At 44.2% G+C, this 22887-nt stretch overlaps 1 protein-coding gene and 1 non-coding gene across 4 annotated transcripts; both read left to right on the top strand.

Moving 5' to 3' along the window:
• Positions 1-1307: 1307 nt before the first annotated feature.
• Positions 1308-19756, top strand: LNP1 (leukemia NUP98 fusion partner 1). Of its 3 annotated transcripts, none has more exons than XM_036347163.1 (3): positions 1308-1648; positions 11758-11988; positions 19281-19756. In XM_036347163.1, the coding sequence occupies exons 1-3, from the start codon at positions 1490-1492 to the stop codon at positions 19359-19361; spliced, it is 471 nt and encodes a 156-aa protein (XP_036203056.1). In that variant the 5' UTR covers positions 1308-1489; the 3' UTR covers positions 19362-19756. The 3 variants fall into 3 exon arrangements, with proteins under 3 accessions (XP_036203056.1, XP_036203055.1, XP_036203057.1); XM_036347162.1 differs by lacking the exon at positions 19281-19756 and adding an exon at positions 16298-16705; XM_036347164.1 differs by lacking the exons at positions 1308-1648; positions 19281-19756 and adding exons at positions 10460-10604; positions 16298-16705.
• LOC118677799 lies at positions 11267-11373 on the top strand. Its single transcript, XR_004974525.1, has one exon. It is a non-coding gene; the product is annotated as a U6 spliceosomal RNA (small nuclear RNA).
• Positions 19757-22887: the final 3131 nt, after the last annotated feature.

The raw sequence follows: 22887 nt of genomic DNA, 5'->3' as shown, positions 1-22887 counted from the left end.
AAAGTAGGCAAAATTAATCTAGGATGACAGAGAGCAGAAATAGTAATATTTTGGCGAGAGGATGGATGGGAAGGAAGAAAGAGGGAGCCTGCTGGTGTGCTGGGAATGCTCTGTCTTCACCTGCAAGATGGTGGTTACACAGGGGGAAATGTATGTGAAAATTCATCAGACTGTGCACTTAAGAGTTGCTCATTTTACATGTAAATTATTTACATTTGAAAAAGATTTTTAATTGATTTTTAGAGAGAGAGGAAAGGGGAAGGGGAGGGAGAGAGAGAGAGAGAGAGAGAGAGAGAGAGAGAGAGAGAGAGAAACATTGATGTGAGAGCAAAACATCTCAGGGACAGAGCCTGCAACTGGGCATGTGCTGTGTCCTGTAATGGAATGGGCAACATTTCGGTGCTGGGATGACGCCCAACCAGCTGAGCCACACCAGCCAGGGCTATTTACATTTGTTTAACCTATCTAATAAAAGACAAAAAGGGTAATTGACTGTACCTTTGCTACACTTCCCATTGGCTAATCAGGGCGATATGCAAATTAACTGCCAAGAAAGATGGTGGTTAACCATCAACGAAGATGGCGGTTAATTTGCATACGTAGGCGCCAAGCGACAGAGTGAAGCTGGCTGGCCCCGGGCAGGAGCAGCAAGTGAAGGCTGGTGTGGCGAGCGAAGAGCAAAGAGGGAAGCCCACTGCGTCAGCCTCCGCCACGCCCCCGGGCCCGGGCCCCTCCCGGCGAAGAGACCTGGGTTCCGGGCGCCGGAGGAAAACTGGTGCCAGCAGCCAGGGGAAGGGGCCCCTGAGGGGCCCCAGACTGCGAGAGGGCACAGTCCGGGCCGAGGGACCCATCTGAGTGCACAAATTTTTGTGCACTGGGCCTCTAGTGTATAAATAATGTCAGTGAAACACCCTTTGTCCCAGGAGCTGCATTTTATATCAACACCAATTTTATTTATTAGGAGAGTATCCAGCTCTAGATATGACATGCCAATAGCTGGCCATCTTGCAGGCTGCAGTCAGTCTGTCCCTGTGAGTGACCCCATTTTAGAGCCGGCCTGGAGCTGACAGGCATATGATGAGGGTCATGCAGGATCACCATTGACAGCTGGAGATGCCATCACAGCCATCGGCAGCAGAGCACTGGGAACATCAGGCAGTGGACTGTGCTTCCCACCCTGAGGCTGCGAGGCACTAGCCTGGCAATGGAAGGATTATAAAGCCTCTCAATTTAAAGAGACAGGGGGGAGGGGAGGGGCGTGTGGGCAGCACAATTTATAAATAGACATTTCCCGGGGCTGCCTGATGGTGAAGGGGTTGTTTAGTAAATCTTTCTCCTTTTAAGGATCCATTTTCGGAGACCATTTGAAAACACCAGTTTCTTTTTTGTCTTTGGGGAGATCCTAGGTTTCATCAAGTCAGCTGAGTTTGACAATATTCCTCTCTGCCAGATTTAGAGACAGGCCTTGGCTGTTTTGAATCACCTCTCCATGGAGCACAGAGATGATGATGATGATGATGATGTGTCTTTTGCCAAGTGGATGAGCAGCTTCTGGGGTCACAGCTGGATAGAGGAGGATGAGAGAGGACTCCGGGCCCGCCGAGGATCCCAGGACACCAGTTACAGGAAAGCTTCCCTGCCCTGCCCAGTGAGTTATCCCATGGAACAGGGAGGGCTGGACTAGGGGAGGGGGATTTCTCATAGAGAATTTTTGAAGTCCCGCAGTATAAAGTTTTCTTTGGTTGAAAATCAGTACTCCCAAATCTTTTTTATGTCCACAAAAATACCTTTTATCGTTTTGTCTCATCCTCCAAGGGACCTGATTTTCTTCTACTAGGTAGTGATTTCTTTATTATTATTATTATTCATTTTTGTTTTTATTTGTTTTTTCTTTTTCCTTTTTAAATTTCCTTTTTATTTATTTTTCTTTTTTTCTTCTTGATTTTTTTTTCGTAATGATTTCTTCATTTTAGTACTAAGGTATCTCTAACTTCTGTGCAGAGTTCCTGATAAGCCTGAGATAATCCTACTGAGTGACGATATAATTCAGGTCAAAGGGAAGAAACCTGATGCTGTAGTTAGTCTGTGTAGCATCGGCGTGGACCGATGTGTGATTTCCAATAGTCTTTTTAAAATAGTGAAAATAACTTCACTATTTGGCGAATTCTAAGGAACTGGGGATTCCACATAATAAATCACTCCCTTTGCCTGGCCAGTGTCGCTCAGTTGGCTGGAGTGTTGCCCCATATTCCAAAGGGACACAGGTTCCATTCCTGATCAGGGCACATACCCAAGTTGTGGGTTCAGACCTTGGTCGGGGTGCCTACGGAAGGCAGCTGCTGATGGATGTGTCTCTCATTAAGGTTTCTCTCTCTCTCTCTCCCCCCCCCCACCCCCCTTTCCCTTCCTCTCTGAAATGAATAAAAGTATATTTAAAAATAAATAAATAAATAAATAAATAACCCCCTTTGATAAATTTGATACACGTTTTTTTCTGGTTCCCATTTGGTTTCCTGATGGGAGAGGGAACCAAAATTCTCCCATCCTCAGCACTAGTTTCCTACGACTGGGCAGAGCACCCAGTGCAGGGGTGGGCAAACTTTTTGACTCGAGGGCCACAATGGGTTCTTAAACTGGACCGGAGGGCTGGAACAAAAGCATGGATGGAATGTTTGTGTGAACTAATATAAATTCAAAGTAAACATCATTACATAAAAGGGTACGGTCTTTTTCTTTTTTAGTTTTATTCATTTCAAACGGGCTGGATCCGGCCCGCGGGCCGTAGTTTGCCCACGGCTGACCCAGTGTCTAGGGAGTAAGATGTGAAGATGTGAGCTGGAAAGCCCTAAGAGGGGAACGGATGGGCCTGAGGAGGTGCGGACTGGGCAGCAGGTACCGGCAGGGTTCTCTCCGCTCACCTGGGGGCGGGGGACAGAAGACTCCACAGTGGACATGTCTGTCCTCTGCCTCACAGCCACACAGCGAGATGCTACAGCTTTTCTTTTTCAGGAGTCACTTAGAATTCCAGGTACCAGAGCATCCCTCCCCACCCCCTGTTTCTGCCAACCCCAGAACCAAGTAATTTGGGGGGTCATGTTATTTTATTTTATGTTTAGCTCCGGAGTTCTCAGGTGCAACCTCTTTTATTCCCAGTGATCAGCAAGGTGGAGGAATGAGACCTCTTTGAGACACAAATGTTTAAAAATAGGTCTCTTACTAAATGTGTGCTCCAGGACAAAGGGCAAGTTTCAACACCTCTGTGAGTTCAGATTCCTGACGTGAAAAAGAAGAGATTGGGCTGGATGGTCTCTGAGAACACTTCTTGCTCTGCCTTTCCCTGACTCTGTTGTGAAACAGAACACCTACTTATCACACTCCTATTTTAATCTCTTATGTGCCACATCCAGTGAGGCATTCACAATGTGTGAGCCAGGATATGATTAGTTTCCAGTTTCCAGATAATGTGAACCAGGAAGAAACAAAGAGGAAAAAATGTGATTTACTATTTTTCACAACAGCCCTTTGGAGCCACAGAAAATATGAAAACAAAGGAAGATACATGACATAAAATATGATTTCTTAAATAAGTTTTACTATCTATTAGACTTTAAAAACTGAGATAAATCCTTTATTTAGAGAATTGACTTTTAGGTTGCAATGTATATTTTGTTTGTTTTTAAAATATACTTTTATTGTTTTCAGAGAGGAAGGGAGAGAGAGAGAGAGAAACAGCAATGATGAGAATCATTGATTAGCTGCCTCCTGCATGCCCCCTACTGGGGATAGAGTCCACAACCTGGGCATGTGCCCTGACTGGGAATGGAACCATGATCTCCTGGTTCATAGGTCATCACTCAATTACGAAGCCGCGCCAGCCGGGCTAGGGTGCAATGTTTTCCGCGAGTTTTAGGTGCTGAGTTCACTGGCCTAGGGCTTTAACGTCAAACGGACTTTCTCAGTGCTTTAATATCTTATCTCAGTGCTTCTTCTGTGCTCCAAGGAGCAGCATGTGTGCCGCCCACATTATGTCAATGGCGGGGACAGGGGATCTAAAGTAAGCCTCTACCTACCTGCAGCCAAGGTTTTTAAAATTTGCTTTGAAAGAACACATCCTCCTCCCCCCATGTTATCGTCTGTCTTCATGTTCTCAATTTAAAACAGTAGAAGATATTTTTAACCTTTACTTTTATTTCTGACTGACCTTAGGGTGGTCCACACGCTCAATGATGATAGCATCTCGCCAATGCGGTGGTTCTCATGTAGCTGCTCTCCACAGGGAGGGCTGGGGCAGGAGCCCCTGCAAGCACTGCTCACACACCTGCGAGGTAATTGGGTTTAGGTGAGGTCAGGAGGGCAGGGCCCGGCCAGACGTGATGGTGCCCTTACAGGAAGAGGCACCAGCGAGCTTGCTCTTTCTCTCCCTCCACACGCATGTCCCGAGGAAAGGCGAGCACACGGAGAGAACGCAGCCATCTTCGGGCAGGCAGAGGGCCGAGCTGGCCGTCACCTTGACCTTGGCCTTCTCAGCCCTCCAGGCTCTGAGAAGTAAATCTGCTGCTCAAGCCCCCCAATCTATGGTATTTTGTCATGGCAGCTTGAGTTGACTAAGAGATGTTTTCACCAAGAATGGTCATCACCGGACAGTGGGGACCCAGTGGAGGAAAACATCACTATACAAGATTGAATTGAATGGCATCTGGGGGTATGATCTCAGCGGCATGTGGTTTAGATGAGCTTAGTTTGGCTGCTTCAGTTTCTGAATGAGGGAGACAAGTCCTTGAAAGGGGGAGCAACCTCGGGAAAGGTTCCAAGTGTCTGAGGTATGGAGCTTCATAAGTGCCAGGAGGCTTTCTTTGGCTCTCCCTTATGTCCCTAGTTATGACTAGTGATAGGGTCTTCATGGCAGATTCACCTGCCACGGCATGATTTAGTGCCACCGTATGACAGAGCAGGATTTATTTATTCCCACAATTTAAAAAAAGCATTTAAATGCATTGTTTAAAAAATATAATTAAGTAAATGCATAGTTTAGAATATCCTTTAGTTTCCCTAAAGGATGTCCAGTGGATGATATTGCATCTCTTTATTATTTCTACAAGAACTACCTACCACTTTATCAACTGAAAACTGGAATTTTTTTTCCTGATGCTGTTTCTGTTTGTCGACTAATTTACATCCATCTTGACTCTGATGATATCATTAGACACTGTTATATATTACTAGTGACCTGGTGCACAGATTCATGCACGTTGACAGGAAATTAATTAGAAGGTGACTGGTGGGGCTGGACTGGGTGAGAGGGGCCGGACATACCCTGAAGCCAACCTCCCATGGTCCCTTTCCAATTGGCTGTACCTGGGGGGGACATGGCTCGAAGGGCATCTGCGGAGTGAGCAGGGTCCATCTGGCAGGTGGGGTCCTCGGCCTGGCCTGCGGGGATCAGGCCAAAACCCGCTCTCTGACATCCCCCAAGGGGTCCTGGAATGCGAGAGGGCACTCTGCAAAGTTGCTGTCATACAGGGTGTGGAATGCAAATGCAAGTGTGCAGTAAACCAGATTCGGGGCAGACAGTGCCCCGGCAACAACATAACCCACAGATGAAGGTGGAATCGTGTGTCCCTGTGAGGAATCGGGCTCCCTCTTCTCTGGTTCCAGGGTGCGTCAACCTAGAACTGCCCCTGCCAAGTCACTGCAGCTTGGCAGCTCCTGCGTTGAATGTCTTCCCCCTGGTGGTCAATGCATGTCATAGCTACCAGTTGGATGGACATTTAGCATATTAACCTTTTATATATATAGACTAGAGGCCCAGTGCACAAAATCTGTGCACGGTGGAGGGGGTGGTTTCCCTCAGCCTGGCCTGCACCCTCTCCAATCTGGGACCCCTCAGGGGATTCCAACTGCCTCTTGTAATCTGGGACCGCTGGCTCCTAACTGCTCACCTACCTGCCTGCCTGATCACCCCTAACCACCTTGCCTGCCTGCCTGATCACCCCTAACTGCTCCTCTACTGGCCTGATTGTCCCTAACTGCTCCCCTGCTGGCTTGATTGCCCCTAACCGCCTCTGCCTCACCCTGTACCCAGGACCAAGGAGTTCCTCCTCTGGTCGGTCGCAGGCATGTGGGACCTGGGCTTCCCTCCCTCTGGCTGGCTGCAGACACCCAGGACCCAGGCCAGCTTCGCCAGGGCCCGCCGCAGCCACAGGGGACTGTGGGTGGGCAGCTTCACCTGGGCTGCAGCTGCAGCTGCAGCTGCAGGTGCCTGGGACCATGGTGCAGGTGGCTTGTCCCTCTCCCAGGCCGCAGCCCCAGCCACTGGCACACAGGACCACGGGGCGGGCAGCTTGTCCTTCTCCCGGGCTGCAACTTGGGTGGTCTCCATTCCTCTCTCGTGAGCTCATTTGTGCCTGGCTGGTCCCCATTCTTCTCTCCCCAGTGTTGAGTGTCTGAGCAGTTAAGGCGTGACAGGGCGTGATGACATGAGGGCGTGATGACCATTTGCATACTAGCTCTTTATTATATAGGATTCCTCACATAAAATTCTTACATAGTATAATTCCTGAAGACCTACAAAGTATTATTATTACTTTTGCAGTAGAATTCTGCTACCTCTGGTACATTGTTAAAAGTGACATTTATAGGCAGTTTCACATAGAAATAGAATGAAGTTTTTGCTGCTGTTCAAGATAAAAGTTTAGCATTATTAATCAAAGAAAGAGATGCCTCATGCTTAGGCATGGCACTTGATTTCTCCAGTAGTCACTAGGCACACACGTCTTAGGCGAATCACTGAGCTAAGCTAAGATTCATTTTCCTCATCTGTAAGTGAGGAAGCATGACTTCCTGGGAGGATTTGTTCTGAGGTTAGTGATCAAGGTCAGAGTCCCCAGAGTCCCTGGTACACACTGTGCACTAAGACTCCACACCCAGCACCTCATCTTTCTGCTCACTGTTTCTCACCTCGCTGCCAGTGGGTGGCCAGGAGCTTGTGTGTACTCAGAGGGCGGGGGCGGGGGTGGGGGGTGGGGGGTACAACTCGAGGGTGACTGCAGTGAAAGGCAGGATAAAGAACATTGTTAAGCTCTGAAGTGAAGATCTTACATAATCAACATCTTTAAAATCAGAACTTGGGGTCAGAGAGTACAGAGGGCTTTTTTTTTTTTTTTTTTTTTTTTTTTTTTTTTTTAACAGCACCGGTTTCCTGGGCCCACCGTGAAAACAGCTAAGCTGTTAAAGCCTCTTCTGTAACGAGAGTCAGAGCACTGGGTAGTTACTGCTCTGAGAGTCAGTGTCTGCCGCAGGCTCTGCTGCTGGGGCCCCTGGGAGCTCAGCCAGTGAGGTCGGACCCCACCCCAAGTGACAAAGCCTCCTTCCATGACTGTGCAGGAGACAAGTACACACTTGGTAAAAATAAGTTTTGTGGGGGCATTGATTCATGTCTTTGTCAGGGAAATTACATTACAAAGGCGTATAAAATTGCAAAAGTAGAACTTGCATAGTAAGTAACATTTTTAAAAGTGGGAGTTTCTCCCTGTAACCAATTAGAGTGCCCTTTTATATTTGTTTCTCACAAAGTCCCACACCAAAAACAAACTGGAAATTCCACCTGATATAAAAAGATATTGTGATTAAAACTCTTGCCATTCTTTTAACAAATATGTATATGTTGTTTTTATTGATTTTAGGGAGAGAGGAGGAGAGAGGGAGAGATAGAAACATCAATGATGAGAGAGAATCATGGATTGGCTGCCTCCTGCACACCCCTTACTGGGGATCCAGCCTGCAACCCAGGCATGTGCCCTGACCAGGTGGGAACTGAACCGGTTTGACGCTCAACCATTGAGCCACACTGGCTGGGCATAACTCTTGCCAATCTTTTCAGGCCTCTCAGTGGAAGAGGATATCAATATTTCACTCCCAGTCTCACATTTTAAAATTTTGTTTGAAAATGTTATTGTGGTGCCTGGCCGGTGTGGCTCAGTTGGTTGAGTGTCATCCCCTGCACCAAGAGGTCACTGGTTTGATTCCCGGTGAGAGCACATGCCCAGATTGTGGGTTCCATCCCCAGTAGGGGGTGTGTAGGAGGCAGCCAATTGATGTCTCTTTCTCTCTCTCTCCCCCTCTTTCTCTCTCTCTAAAAAAATCAATAAAAACATATTTTAAAAGTTATAAAACATGTAATTGTGGTAAGAACAGTTAACCTGGGATCTATACCCTCAGCAGATTTTCATTTTTTGCAGTTTTTAAAGTATATAACCCATTGTTATTATCTAGAGGCACAATACTGTAAAGCAGATCTCTGGAACTTATTCATCTTGCATAACTGAAATTTTATATCCACTGATTAGCAACCTTCCATTTCCCCTCCTTTATCCCCTGGCAACCATCAACCTATTTTTTGCTTCTATGAGTTTGACTATTTATGTGTTTTGGTTGTTTTTTTCTTGTTTTGTTTTTTTTGAGTTTGACTATGTTAGATACCTCATGTAAGTGGCATCATGCAGTATTTGTGCTTCCCTGGCTATCTCAGAATTTTAAAATAATCATTTCTTTTCTTGATAATGTCAATTCACTCATTGTAGAAAACTTGAAAAATACTAAAAAGGAGGAGAAAACAAACACAATCCCACATCACCGAGAAAAACCTTTGGTCACAGTTCGGTATGTTTTAAAATTGCCCATCCTATGCTAGCACCTTACGTCAAGCCCCTCCACATCTCCCCATTCCAGTCTCCCTCCCCTCAGGCCCCCATGCCCTCCAGCCCCAGCAGGTTTTTCTTCCTTCCACCCCACAGCTCCTCCTCCTGTGACAGGGCCTGGGCACCTGCGGTGCTAGTCCTCAGGCAGAAAATGTTCCTGTTCTCTAATTAACCCTGCTTGTCCTTCAGATTGTAGCTTAGTCATCACACCTACACGGAAGCTTCCTGCTAATCTTCCCAGCCTCACCCACCCAAGTACACACAGTTTCACCCTGTTATATCCCCTCATTGCACCTTGAACCTTTGTGTTTTGCTTTGTTTTTGGTTAATCCTCATCCGAGGATATTTTTCCATTGCTGTTTAGAGAGAATGAAATGGAGGGGGAAAGACAGAAGAAATATCGATGTGAAAGAGACACATGGATTGGTTGCCTCCTGCATGCATCCCGACCAGGGCTGGGGATCTAGCCTGCAACTGAGGTATATCCCCTTGATGGGATTCAAACCCGGGACCCTTCAGTCCGCAGGTCAAAGCTCTATCCATTGAGCCAAATTGGCTAGGGCCACCTTGAACCTTTGTAGCATTAGCCGAAGGAGTAAGCATGTGGCCTATTTGTTTTGTGTTTTTTTCTCTGAGGCAGACATGAGCTCCAAGATGGGCACACTCTGCCTGTTTTGCTCCCCAACTTATTCACAGCACCAAGGACCATAAACGGACTTGTACGTACATATTTCCCTCATGTATCTTGGCAGCTTTACAAATCTTTAACCATATTTCTGATCATCGTTTGACAGTAAGTTTCTAGACATGTGTATTTGTCTTCTAGGGCTGCAAAATGCTCCCGACTGGGTGGCTTGAATAATAGAAATTTATTTCCTCACAGATCTGGAGGTGGGAAGCCCAAGATCAAGGAGTCGGCAGACGTGGTTTCTTTTGAGGTTCCCTCCTTGGCTTATAGACAGCCACCTTCTCACTGTGTCCTCACATGGTTTTTCCTGTGTGAACACATTCTTGGTGGTCTCTGTGTGTCCAAATTTCCTCTTCTAGTAGGACACCAGTCAGACTGGACTAGGGCCCACCCTAGTGGCCTTATTTTAACCTAATCCTTAAAGGTTCTAGCTCAGTAGTTCTCAACCTTCCTAATGCCGTGACCCTTTAATACAGTTCCTCATATTGTGGTGACCCCCAATTTCATTGTTACAAATTGAACATAATTAAAGCACAGTGATTAATCACAAAAACAATATGTAATTATATATGTGTTTTCTGACGGTCTTAGGTGACCCCTGTGAAAGGGTCGTTCGACCCCCAAAGGGGTCTTGACCCACAGGTTGAGAACCGCTGTTCTAGCTCCAAATGAGGTCACATTCTGAGTATCTCACATAGGGCTTCAATATGTGAATGGAGGGGAGGGACACAACTCAGCCCATAACAACACTCAACAGATGGGTCCAAGGAGCAGGATATTTTAACCTCCCGACACATTTTGCCAATGGCTTACTGGAAAGGTGTGTCCATTTGTAGTCCTACCAGCCAGGAATCACAGGCCTGTCTGTCTCCACTCTTGCCACTTCTTGGTATCACTAAGAAACATTTTTATTTTTATTTTTATTTTTGCTAACCTGAAAGACGAAATTGTACATTATTTCATTTAAATAATCGTTGGTGACTAGTAAGCATAAACAATTCTTACCATTTGGAATTTTTTTTTCATTCTTTATATATCTATTAATCCAATAGATATTTAATAAACTCATCCTGTGAATAAGGCAAGGTGCTGCAGAGGCCTGGGATTTCACAGAGAATGAAACACAGCCCTTGATGTCATGGAGATACAAATTAATGGAGAAGAGAGACATGTTACAAAATTACCCAAATTACCGATTACATGATGAATATCGTAAAGAGGTATGGGAGCCCAGGAGAACATCTAACAGGGACCTGAACCAATCAAGGTGGCAGGAAAAGCTTTCTGGGGGTATGCAGTTTCAGTGGTGACTGAAGGATGATTAGCTATTTGCGAGGCAAAATTGGTGGGTGAGGTCACAGGAAGAAAGAGCAAAAGGAATCTAAGGGCACAGTGGTAGAAGGCAAGGGACAGAGTGTTTCCAGAAGGGCAAATGGGTCGAATGCTACTGAATTAATCAAGACAAAATGTGCACAGAACTTGGCAACATTGAGACCAACCTCATAACCAAAATTAGTTGTGGATGCAAAAGTTTGAATGGAGTGGATTGGGTAGTGAGGGAAATTGGGAGAGCAAGTGTCATAATTCTTCTAAGAAGTTTGATTTCTCTGAAATATTCTTCTGTGATCATTTCCCAATGTGATTTGAACACGTATGCCATTGTATTACATGATTTCTACGTTTTTCTGTATATATGTAAGATATACTATGTATTGTCAGGATATTATTAAACAGTAGTAACAGGTAGCACATGATTTTTGTTTCTTGTCTACTATTTAACTTTAAGTTGTTTTTTATGCATATCAGCTTTTTTGCATAGTTAAATTAATTTTTTTCATTCTGATTTATTCCATTGCTCTTCTGCTTAGAAATTCCTTTTTTGGTGCTCGCTTTGGCAGCACATATACTAAAATTGGAACGATACAGAGAAGATTAGCATGGCTCCTGAGCAAGGATGACATGCAAATTCATGAAGCGGTCCATATTTTTTCAAAAAACAAAAAAAGAAATTCCTTCTTTGTACAGAAATCACATATACCTTTTTGCATTATTTCTTAAACATGTGTGGTTTCATTAAAATTTGTTTTGATTTTGGAATTTACTTATACATATCAACTCAAGGCTTTGAATGCTTCATGATATTGCCCTAGTGGTGGAGGAGCAAGATAGCTAGTCTTGGGATGTTCTACTTAATGTTTTAACCGATTGATTCTAGTGCTTTATTATAGAAGAAGGTCCCACTGATGAAAAAGATAAAAAAAAATTTCAGTTCAGCCTGAGGTTTGTTTAGTTAGTAATTTATGGCTGTTCTGTCTCTGAGCTAATTTCATGCAGTCTCTTTATGTTGTAAACATTTTTATTCTGTATTTCCAGTTTCCTGTGCTTCCCAGAGTCACATCATATGACAGCCATCCTAGAAGGCATTCTCATGAGGACCAGGGATTTCGATGTCGTAACCACATGAGGGATTATAGAAAACGCTCAGAGGATGGGCCCTTCAAGGACCCATTGGAATCAAACAGAAGATCCCATTCCAAAACACGGACATTTTCAGAGTCCTTTGAACAACAACTGTGCTTTAGAACCAAACGCTCTCTGTCTTTGGTATGTAACAGAGTTATTGAATATTTAAGCCACTTTAGAAAAGGAGACCCAAAGGGTTCTTCCTCCCCATACTCATGGAGGACAAATCTAACTTTTTCATTTACAGCTTGTTGACGAGATCTTTGAAGAATGACACTCAGTTTTACTGTACATAGCCCAGATGTACATAATTTTTAATTATTTTTATTGAAGGCTTCTGGTGTAGGAAGAATTCCTGGAGGACCATTAGTGGAATGTTTTTGTTATGGAGGTCCTCTAGTTCTCTGAGACTGCTTTCATCACCCTTATCATGAACTAGAGGCCCGATGCACGAATTTGTGCATGGGTGGGGTCCAGCTGATCAGAGTGGGGGAGGGCCGATCAGGGGTAGGTCCAGCCAGGGGGAGGGGCTGTGGGCAGTTGGCCGGCGAGCCCCGTCCCCTTGTCAAACTCGCGGTCTAACTCCTGGTCAAGGGGGATAATTTGCCTATTAGCCTTTTATTATATAGGATAATTGTGACTCATTGTCCTTGCACTTCTCCTGTGCAGTATTTAATCCAGTAGCAAGTAGTCCGTGATGCCACATTCCCTTGAACTTTTAAAAAGCATGTGGAGGGAACTCTCTGGTCACTATCTACTAGTAGTAAGTTTCCAGGAGTAGGGGTGGTCCAAGTGCTCACAGTGGCCTTGGGAGGGTCTCAGTAAAGTACAAGGAAGACAGGCTGAAAATGGGGGAATAATAGAAGCTCCACTGGTGATGCTGAGCTTGCTTCATAAGTAATAATGTAATAATGCTTCATAAGTAATCAATTAATTTTGGGGTACAGTTACTGTGGGGAAACTTGCTCACTGAGCGGTCTTGAACAAAATACTTCTTTTTTTGTGGCCCTTTGCTGTTTGTTTTATTTTGCAAAACAGGAACGATGCTATATTCTGCCATATAGTAGACAGAGCAAATAAGTGAACCTAGGTGTATTACCACCTGGTTCTTCAGCTGCGCTCTGTGCACAGCAAGGACACTCAGGTGCTTCCTACCTCATTGCCCATCTGAGCACAATGCTTTCTACCTAGCAGTAATGGCTGCTGGGACTGTACTGTGTGCCTTTGCCTCACTTTTGTCAGAGTAATCCTGTGTATCTATGTTCCTCCTTCAGTAAGCTGCTCTCTTCACCTGATCCTAAGAGGAATACAGAAGGAAGAATAGTAAACAGCTGTCACTTATCAAGAGCTCCTGTTTTATCCTTTCTTTATACTGCTTTTAAAAAAAATATGGTTTCAGACTTAGAGCAATGTTACAAGAATAGTACAAAGAATACACCCTTCATCTATATTCCCTCCAGATATTAACACTTATCATATTTACTATACTCTCTTTCTCCTTCCCATCCCCAAACGAGAGCACTAGAACATTCTTTTATATAAACACAGAACAATAATGAAACTCAGGAAATTACCACCAATGCAATACTTTTGTATCTAATTTATTGATCTTATCCCTATTTTGCCTCTTGTCCTGATAATATTCTTTGTAGGGAGATTTCAGATCATGTGTTGCAAGTAATTCATTCTCTTTAATCTGTTCTATTCTGCAGCAGTTCCACAGTCTTCACTTGTCTTTTGTAACACTATCAGTTGAAGAGTACAGGGCAGTTACTTTTTAGAATGACGTCCAAATTGGGTTTATCTGATATTTCCTCATAGTTAGATTAAGATTATGATCTTTTGGCAAGAATAAAGCAGAAGTGAAGGAATTCCTGTTTTAAAACTACACGTTAAAGTTACTGATTATATTCATTTAGGAAATTTAACTGCCTTAAATCCTTTCTGGAATAAGGTAGGGTATAAATATATTTTGAAAAATACTTTAATCTAAACACTTCTCTGTTGATTGTAATGGCCTTGAATTGTTTTTCACATAATCTTATAAAATTGCTTAAGTGAAACCATTTGCTAACATTCCTAAAATATAACATGTTGTTCCATTCATTTCCCAAGTTCTTCCTTTTTAAAAAAAATTTTTTTAAAAATTTATTTCAGAAAGGAAGAGAGAGGGAGTGAGAGATAGAAACATCAATGATGAGGGAGAATCATTGATTGGCTGCCTCCTGCATGCCCCCTACTGGGGATCAAGCCTGCAACCTGGGCATGTGCCCTGACCAGGAATTGAACCCTGACCTCCTGGTTTGTAGATCGATGCTGAACCACTGAGCCATGCCGGCCGGGCCCAAGTTCTACCTTTTGAATGCCAAGATAACCAAGGCAGCATTTTCAACTGTTTTTTTTTAACTTAAGAATTCTTTTCATAGGTATCTATATATATAAAAGCCTAAGTGATCGGCTGGCCAGCCCACTAGTCGACCGGCCGACCAGCCGGCCAGTAGCTATGACCTGCACTAACCACCAGGGGGCAGATGCTCAAAGCAGGAGCTACTGAGCTGCAGTCACTTGGCAGCTGTGGTTCTCAGGTGACACACCTGGAACCAGAGAGAAGGGAGCTGGATTCCAGGGTGTGTCATCCAAGAACTGACCTCTCACAATCCAGGACCCCTCAGGGGATGTCAGAGAGCCAGTCTCGGCCTGATCCCTGCAGGCCAGGCCAAGGGACCCCACTGGTGTACCGATTGGGCCTTTAGTATACTATAATAGCTAGAAACCTGCTAGGAATTTACAAAATTATTTCAATTTTCATGTGATAAAAATATTTATAGTAAATAATTTTAAATTTAATATTTTCTTTTATATCAGTTTTAACGAGTATATTATAAAGTTTATCTTAATACAAAATTAAAAATTCAGAACATGTACAGATATTTTAAAACTTTTTTCTATTTCACAACTGACACACCTTTCCAAAGCTAACTACATTAAAAAGTGTGATTTGTCAGTGAATTTAAAAATGACATTTATTATCTTTTGTTTGGGCTCCAGGTGCATACTAATATGTAGATTTAAATTCTGTATCTTTTAGCATCAAAAAGACCCAGAAATTGCTTTTGTAGCTGATTATGACCAACAACAAATGACTTTTCAATATCATCTTGATATTGAAAAACTCAATTGGCTTGTATTGATAATTTTCACATTTTGTTTCTAAGTGAGATAAGAAAAATATCTCAGGTCTTACTTTTGAGCATTTCTCAGTCTTTATTCTCAATAAAGGAAAAGTGGAAATAATCGTCACCATATTTTCGTTTTTATACTGTTCTTTAAGTATTAGAGACATTCACGACTGCTAAATATACATTTTGATCAGACGGATGTGTCTAAATACAACTGCTGCACCTAATGAAAATAATCTGGGGGCACATTTATGGAGCTAGTTCAATTTTTAAGTTCCTCTTAGTTTGTATCTCAGCTTCATCATTTGTTTGGCTTTCTGTCTTCTGGGACAAATGGACCCGTATGGATAGAAATGAAACGACCTTGGTACATTCCACTAACAATTTACACTGCAGAGTAGCTGACACCCCTGCAGGGCTGAGTCCGGACCTTGCTCATCTCACCGCCACTCGCCACTGCATCAATTCACTTGACAGGCATTTGGGGGTTCCCGGGCGTTTCTAGATCAGATGGAGGAGGGGAGAACAATGATTTTATTTCTTTTACTTTAAAAGAGAAAAGTGTAAACAGATATCATCATCACCACTCTTTGAAAGGCCTTCCCTGACCATGGAAACGAAAGAAGCATCTCCCCCCCCCCCAATAGTTTCCTGTCATTTCATCCTGTTCATAGTTATCATTGCACTCGTCACTATTGCTTATTCTCTTGTTTCCTTTTAGACTTATTGCCTGTGTCCCTCCACCTAGGTATACAAGGTAGGAAGTTGGGTCCTGTAGTTGGTGCCGTATCTCCTGATCCCAGTGAATACGGGCCCCTGGGTAACCTGCTGGGGACTGTTGATGATTTGGGTGGTTTTTTTTTTTGACACTTCAGTCTTCACAAAGTCCTCAGATTAAAACCAGTGCAAACCCTACTATTAATATAATTTAAGGGAGTGGACACAGGGAGGTTAGAATCATTGCCTGTATGATTCACTTACCACATCCCTTTTCAGTTTTGTGCTGTGAAATCACTTCCCTCCGTGTGTCAGAGGCAGAGCCAGTCGCGAGCCGGCTGAGTGTCCTCCATAGACCATCACAGGCCCCTATTCCTTTTATTTATGACTAAAACGCTTAGCACCACCCTTAGGCTTATGCTAATTTATTACAAGAAACTGAGGTGTGAAAGTCTGCTCGATGGTCAGGCCTTGCTTCATTTCTGATAATTAAGAGAAATGCGGAACGTTGTCAGCCACTGGCACTTTCATGCTTTTCCGACCTTCTCTTCCAGGGACCTGAGAGCAGGAGGGAAAGAAATGAAAGAGAAAGCCTGCGGATGGAGACGAGATCCCGGGAGAAAGCGGAGGAAAGAGGCAGCTCTAGGAAGGAAGAGCATGGGGAGGCACACATGGTTCCTCTCTCGGAGAAAGGGCCCAAGTAGGACTTTGTTTCCACTTTAGGACGACAGATGCTGCTGCGTTTTTTGAGTTCTGTATACTACGCTGGGGGTGGTAGCTGTAAAAAACGGTCTGTGATGCTGAGTGATGGAAGTGGGCGCTGGTTGCACTGCTCCCCAAGAAGACTGCATCATTCTCCAGCTCTGGCATCTGAGTTGAGAGTTTGATCTGCTTTGTTGTCCTTTTATGAGAATCCTATATAATAAAAGGCTAATATGCAAATTGTCCCCTCAACCAGGAGTTCCGACCAGGGGGTGGGGTGGCTGGCCAACCACTGGTGGCCCCTCCCCCACCATTGGCCCTGCCCCCTATCAGCCCCCTTCACCCCGTTTGAGGCGGGGCCAGCTGCCAACCTCCCACGTCCCCTCCCCCCAGCTGGCTGGCCTGATTGGCCCTGATTGGGGCACATGGGCCAGACCCCAGCTGTACATGAATTTGTGCACCAGGCCTCTAGTAAGAAGGATGAAAGGTGTTTTAATAGAATAAAGTAATTCTTGACAATGTAAAGACAGATATTTAAAGAGCCATCCACACTTCTTTACCAGTCCTGCTTCACATCAATATCACAAATAATCTTAAAAGTCATTGGTGTGACTCTAGGTTTACTTCCTCATTAGAAGTAATTATGTAAGTACTAGAAGCCTGGTGCACAAAATCTGTGCACGGGTAGGGTCCCTAGGCCTGGCCAGTGGTCAGGGCCGATCTGTGGAATGACTGGTGAGGTGATCAGGGTCCCCTGATTGCACCCACCTTGGCCGGCCTGGTGCTGCCCACTTGCTGACCCTGCCCCCTACCGCTGTGGCTGCCGGTTGTCTCCTTTTGCGGGGCAACTGGCAGGGCCATTGGTGGGCCCCCGTTTGTACCTGCCTTGGCTGGCCTGGGGCCTGCAGGCTGGAGGCAGCTCCTGCATTGAGCATCTGCCCCCTCGTGGTCAGTGTGCATCATAGTGACCTGCCGTTCTGCCTGTTGTTCTGCTGTTTAGTCGATTTGCATATTAAACTTTTATTATATAGGATGTCTAATGGCCAGCGTTTAATAAGGATTGGTAGTTAACATGCCAAGTACTAGGCTGAGGTCATATATTTCTATTTTTATTGATTTCAGAGGGGAAGGAAGAGGGAGAGAGAGAGATAGAAACACCGATAATGAGAAAGAATCATTGATCGGCTGCCTCCTGCATGCCCCTCACCAGGAATCCAGCCCACAACCTGGGCATGTGCCCTGACCAGGAATTGAACTGTGACCTCCTGGTTCATAGGTCAACCCTCAACCACTGAACCACTAGGCTGAAGTCTTTAATGCATTACCTAGAACAATTCTCAGCACTCTAAGGAGGGACCTCTTCTTCTCTTCACTTGCTGGCTGAGGAAACTGATGTTTAGGAGACTTCAGGCCCTCACAGGTGTGGTGGCCGAGCTAGGAACAGAGTCCAGTTCATTCTGACTCGTGCTCCTACCCTGAGGCAGGGCCTCCATTTCCCCTTATCAGTGGGTCCTGTCGCAGTACTTGAGAACTGAGCAGGAGTGGGAGGAGGTTACCATTCTGATTACATGAGTGGAGACTGATTCTCTGAGGTCTGCTGTGTGTTCTTGGTTGTATCTTTATGCGGTTATTCTTTACCATTTATTTATTAATTAGTTTTTTAAAAATATATTTTTATTGATTTCAGAGAGGAAGGGAGAGGGAGAGAGAGATAGAAACATCCATGATGAGAGAATCATGGATCGCTGCCTCTTGCAAGTCCCCCACTGGGGATTGAGCCCACAACCCGGGAATGTGCCTTTGACTGGAATCAAACCTGGGACCTTTCAGTTCAAAGGCTGACACTCTATCCACTGAGCCAAACTGGCTAGGGCTATTTATTAGTTTTATCCTACATAATAAAAGCCTAATATGCTAAGTGTCCAACTGTTTGACCGTTCGACCAGTCGCTATGACACTCACTGACCACCAGAGGGCAGACACTCTGACTGATAGGTTAGCTTGCTGCTGGGGTCCAGCTGATCGGGACTGGGGGAGATGGGCCGGACACACCCTGGAGCCCTCCTGCGGTCCCTCCCTGGCCCCAGTCTCTCTGGACTGGGCCTGGGTGAGACGGGCCAGATATGCCCTGGAGCCAACCTCCCCTGATCCCTCCCTGGCTGGCCAATCTCCCAAGGTCCTTCCCCAGCTTCTAAATATTTCTTCTAATTAATTTCCTTTCAATGTGCATGAATCTGTGCACTGGGCCTCTAGTTTAAACATAATTGACATGTAACACTATATTAGTTTCAGGTGTATAACATATTTGTAGAAATTGTGAAATGATTACCGCAATAAGGCTAACATCCATCACCACACATAGTTACAATTTTTTTTCTTATGATGAGAAGTTTTACGTACAATCTACTCTCTTAGCAACATTCAGATATACTGAGAGTATTGTTAACTACAGCCACCGTACTGTCTATTACATCCCATGAATTATTTAAAAAGTATGGAACACCTCACGAATTTGTGCCATTTTTGCTCAGCAGTCAGTCTTTTCTGTGTTATTCCAGGCCTAGTATACGTGCTGCTGAAGTGAGCATGTGTTTTACTTATTTTTCAGCTTTGTTAAGGTATAATGGACAAATAAAACTGTATGTGTTTAAATTGTACAACACAATGATTTGACATATGTACACTTCATGAAATGATTATGCAACCAGGTCAATTAGGTTGCAACCAGGTCATTGAAACCATATTCTATTACTATTTTTTTTCCCTAAAGGAAAAGATTCTAGCATTCTCTAATACTCCTCTGACGTAGGCTTTGTCTCTGTCTTGAATCTTCAGATGCCCAAGGGCGGTTACTCGCTGTGTTGTAAAGAAGAGTATCTCCCCAAACTACTTACAACTAATACTATAATTGATTGATTAGGTAAGACACAAACTAACGCTGACATAAACAGTAGAAAGAAGGAACAGGAGAAGGAAAAAAGAGGAAAACAGTGAAAGAAAAGTAAAATAGTGATGATCTTTGACTTGAATTATTTCAATTTTCATACTGCTTACACCTGCATCCATTTTGTCGCCTTTATACACAGTTTTATACTTTTCACACACGTAAAAGATAACTGCAAGCTTTACACGGTGACCTTAGCCTGTTATTTGCCGCCCCTGCGGGGGAGGATGGGGCCTGACCTGCCACCAAGGGCAGCACTGTGCTGTAGTTGTGGGAAAGCCCAGGTTTCCTTCAGCGCTTTTCTGTCTTGTTAACCAAGTTTCTGAGGATGGTCTGCCCACTGGCTCTGACCCCGATAGAAAGGGCTGGGAGAGGTGCCCATCCATGGGAATAGGAGCCAACTGGATGGAGTTTCCTCCGCCCAGTGTCTGGCTGGCCGAGACAGTCGCCACCTCCTACCCCTGCCAAGACACCCGTGGAGGTCTTTCGGCTCCCTGGACTCAAGAATGGCAGGACCTGGAAAAATCATGATTAGGGTTTTTATAATATATTTTATCAAACTGGGAGGAAGTCTATTTTCACCATATTTTCAGGGCCATAGTACATGGAGGAGGGGGGGCTCTCTGAAAATGAAGCTGCCAGCTTATTACCTTCTTTTTTATATTTTTTAAAAATATATTTTTATTGATTTCAGAGAGGAAGGGAGAAGGAGATGGAAACATCAATGATGAGAGAGAATCACCTTTATAGCACAAAGCAGCACTTCTAATAAAATTATATTTGTAGATAATCTTTTCCCCTTAAAATGGAAATTTTTAACTTATAAAATCAATATCTGACACACTTTCAAATAATGTAGAAGCATATAAAGTGGAAAGCGGCAGTCCTCTGGAAAAGCCCAGTGTCAGAATTATAAACTTAACATAGTTCAGTTATGGTCAGGGCACTCTGGTTTCTCATCTCTAGGGGGCAGAGTTGAGCTGACATTTGGGCAGGTAATGCTGGAGAAGACTGGCCAATGACAAAATCATTACTATTCCTTTCAACCAGAAAGGAGAGAAATGCAGCATTTCTTATCCAAACTCTGAGGTTAGAGTAAATGTATTAGATGTTGGGTAATTCTTATGATTTATTAATGTATTTAAAAGTAGACACAAAGCTTATTTCATCTAGCATAATACTCTCCAGGTCCCTCCCTGCTGTCTCAAAGGGTAAGTAAGAGATCCCTCATTTTTACAGTTGCATAGTGTTCCATTATGTATATGCCACAGCTCTTTTATCCACTCATCTACTGATGGGCACTTGGCTGTTTCCAGATCCTAGCTATTGTAAATTGTGCTGCTGTGAACATAAAGGTGCATATATTCTTTCTGATGGATGTTTTGGGATTTTAAAAATATATTCCTAGAAGTGGGATCACTGGGTCACGTGGAAGTTCCATTTTTAGTTTTTTGAGGAAAGTCAATGCTGTTTTCCACAGTGGCTGCACCAGTCTGCATTCCCACCAGCAGTGCACGAGGGTTCCCTTTTCTCCACATCCTCACCAGAAGGCCTGGAGAGAGAGTATGGGGTGGAGGGAGTCAATGGAGGGAAAAAGAGGGGACATCTGTAATATTTTCAGCAATAAAGGTAAATTTTTGAAAAAAGTAAACACAAAGGGCAATGACTAATTGGTTATTTTTGTTACCGGAAAGGGGACCTGGCCTTGAGTGGGTCTGCCTAGGGCCGGCCAGTAGCGTGTGGGTTCTTGACTTCGTGCAGGAAAGATTTCACAAAAAGAGTCCAGGTGATTTTGAGAGTAAGTTTATTAAAGCTCGGGACAGTGAAACAAGAAGGTGCCTAGGTTAGGAAAAGCAGCTGGAGAGAGACTAGGCAGGGAAATGAGCTGAGACTCGGGTGCTTTGGCTCACTAAGACATCAGAGAAAAGGGGGCAGTGGGGACAGGTTCAGGAGTGAGCCCAGGACGAGCTGCTGCTGCCCATCGCTCCCTGGTTGCAAGCTTCATGAGGGTCCTTAGAGTTTAAGAGATACATGCCTGTGGGGGAGAAAGAGGGGAAAGGAAAAGGCCCATGTGCTTCTGGAAGGGAGAGCTCACACTAGGACTTCTGTTGTGAAGTTTTTTAAAGGCTGGGAGTTTAGGGGAGGATCTCAATAGAATATGAATCAGTTTTATGCTGATGTGCCAAAATGAGGTTTATTGTAACTTCATCTGTCCTTGGGTGTGATTGGCGAATGGCACTAATTGGATTTTTGCTATCTCCCTGAGCAGGGTGATTTAAGCTATTTACTCTCTGGTTGGGGAGAAGTGTAAGCCATTTACTCTTTTTTTAAAAAAATGTTTTTAGCCCTAAAGGGTTTGCCTCAGTGGATAGAGCGCCGGCCTGCGGTCTGAAAGATCCCAGGTTTGATTCCGGTCAAGGGCATGTACCTGGGTTGCGGGCACATCCCCGGTAGGAGATGTGCAGGAGGCGGTTGATCGATGTTTCTCTCCCATCGATGTTTCTAACTCTCTATCTCTCTCCCTTCCTCTCTGTGGAAAATCAATAAAATATATTTAAAAATATGTTTTTATTGATTTCAGAGAGGAAAGGAGAGAGAGATAGAAACATCAATGATGAGAGAGAATCATCAATGAGCTGCCTCCTGCACGCCCCTACTGCGGATCAAGCACAAAACCCAGACATGTACCCTGACAGGGAATCAACCATGATCTCCTGGTTTACGGGTGGACACTCAATCACTGAGCCACACTGGCTGGGCTAAAACATTTACTTTTTAAGTGTCCTTGGTTTAGGGAAGATAGGATTTTGGGATTCACTAGATGGCTGTAAATAGCTTGGCTGTTTAATTATCTGTCTCAGTTTCCCTATTCTGCTTGTCTTGGCTTACGAGCTTGTCTCAATTTCCACGGGACACAAAAAAAGAAAGAGTGCTTAAAATACTGTTTAGATGATTTACATTTGCACAATGGGAAATTTTAAACTGGGGGAGGGAGGAATTGTACGTTCTGATTTTCTATGCCTTCGGAATTTTTTAGTATTCTATTCTTTTTAAAAAATATTTTTATTGATTTTAGAGAGAGGAAGGGAGAGGGAGAAAGATAGAAACATTGATTGGCTGCCTCCTGTATGCCCCTTACTGGGGATCAAGCCTGAAACCCAGGCATGTGCCCTGACCAAGAATCTAAAGATGACCTCTTGGTGCATGGGCAGATGCTCAACCACTGAGCACATGGCTGGATTTACATCCTATTCTAACCTTGGACTATATAATTCTGTTTTGGTTAATTCCTGTAGTTTTCAATGGGCTGAGCACAGTTCTTCCCCTTCTGCACATGTGGAGATGTGAGGAAGAAAACAATACATGGGAATCCCTGTGTACAGTTTGGGGAAATGTAACTTGGTGCTGCCACTATGGGAACAGTATGGGATTCCTCAAAAAAATTAAAAATAGCCTGGCCAGGTGGCTCAGTAGTTAAGCAACGACCTATGAACCAGG

The sequence above is a fragment of the Myotis myotis genome, unplaced genomic scaffold (genome assembly GCF_014108235.1).
Source record: "Myotis myotis isolate mMyoMyo1 unplaced genomic scaffold, mMyoMyo1.p scaffold_m19_p_2, whole genome shotgun sequence".
In the NCBI taxonomy this organism is placed as follows: Eukaryota; Metazoa; Chordata; class Mammalia; order Chiroptera; family Vespertilionidae; genus Myotis; species Myotis myotis.
This window is presented reverse-complemented; position numbering and strand designations above follow the sequence as displayed.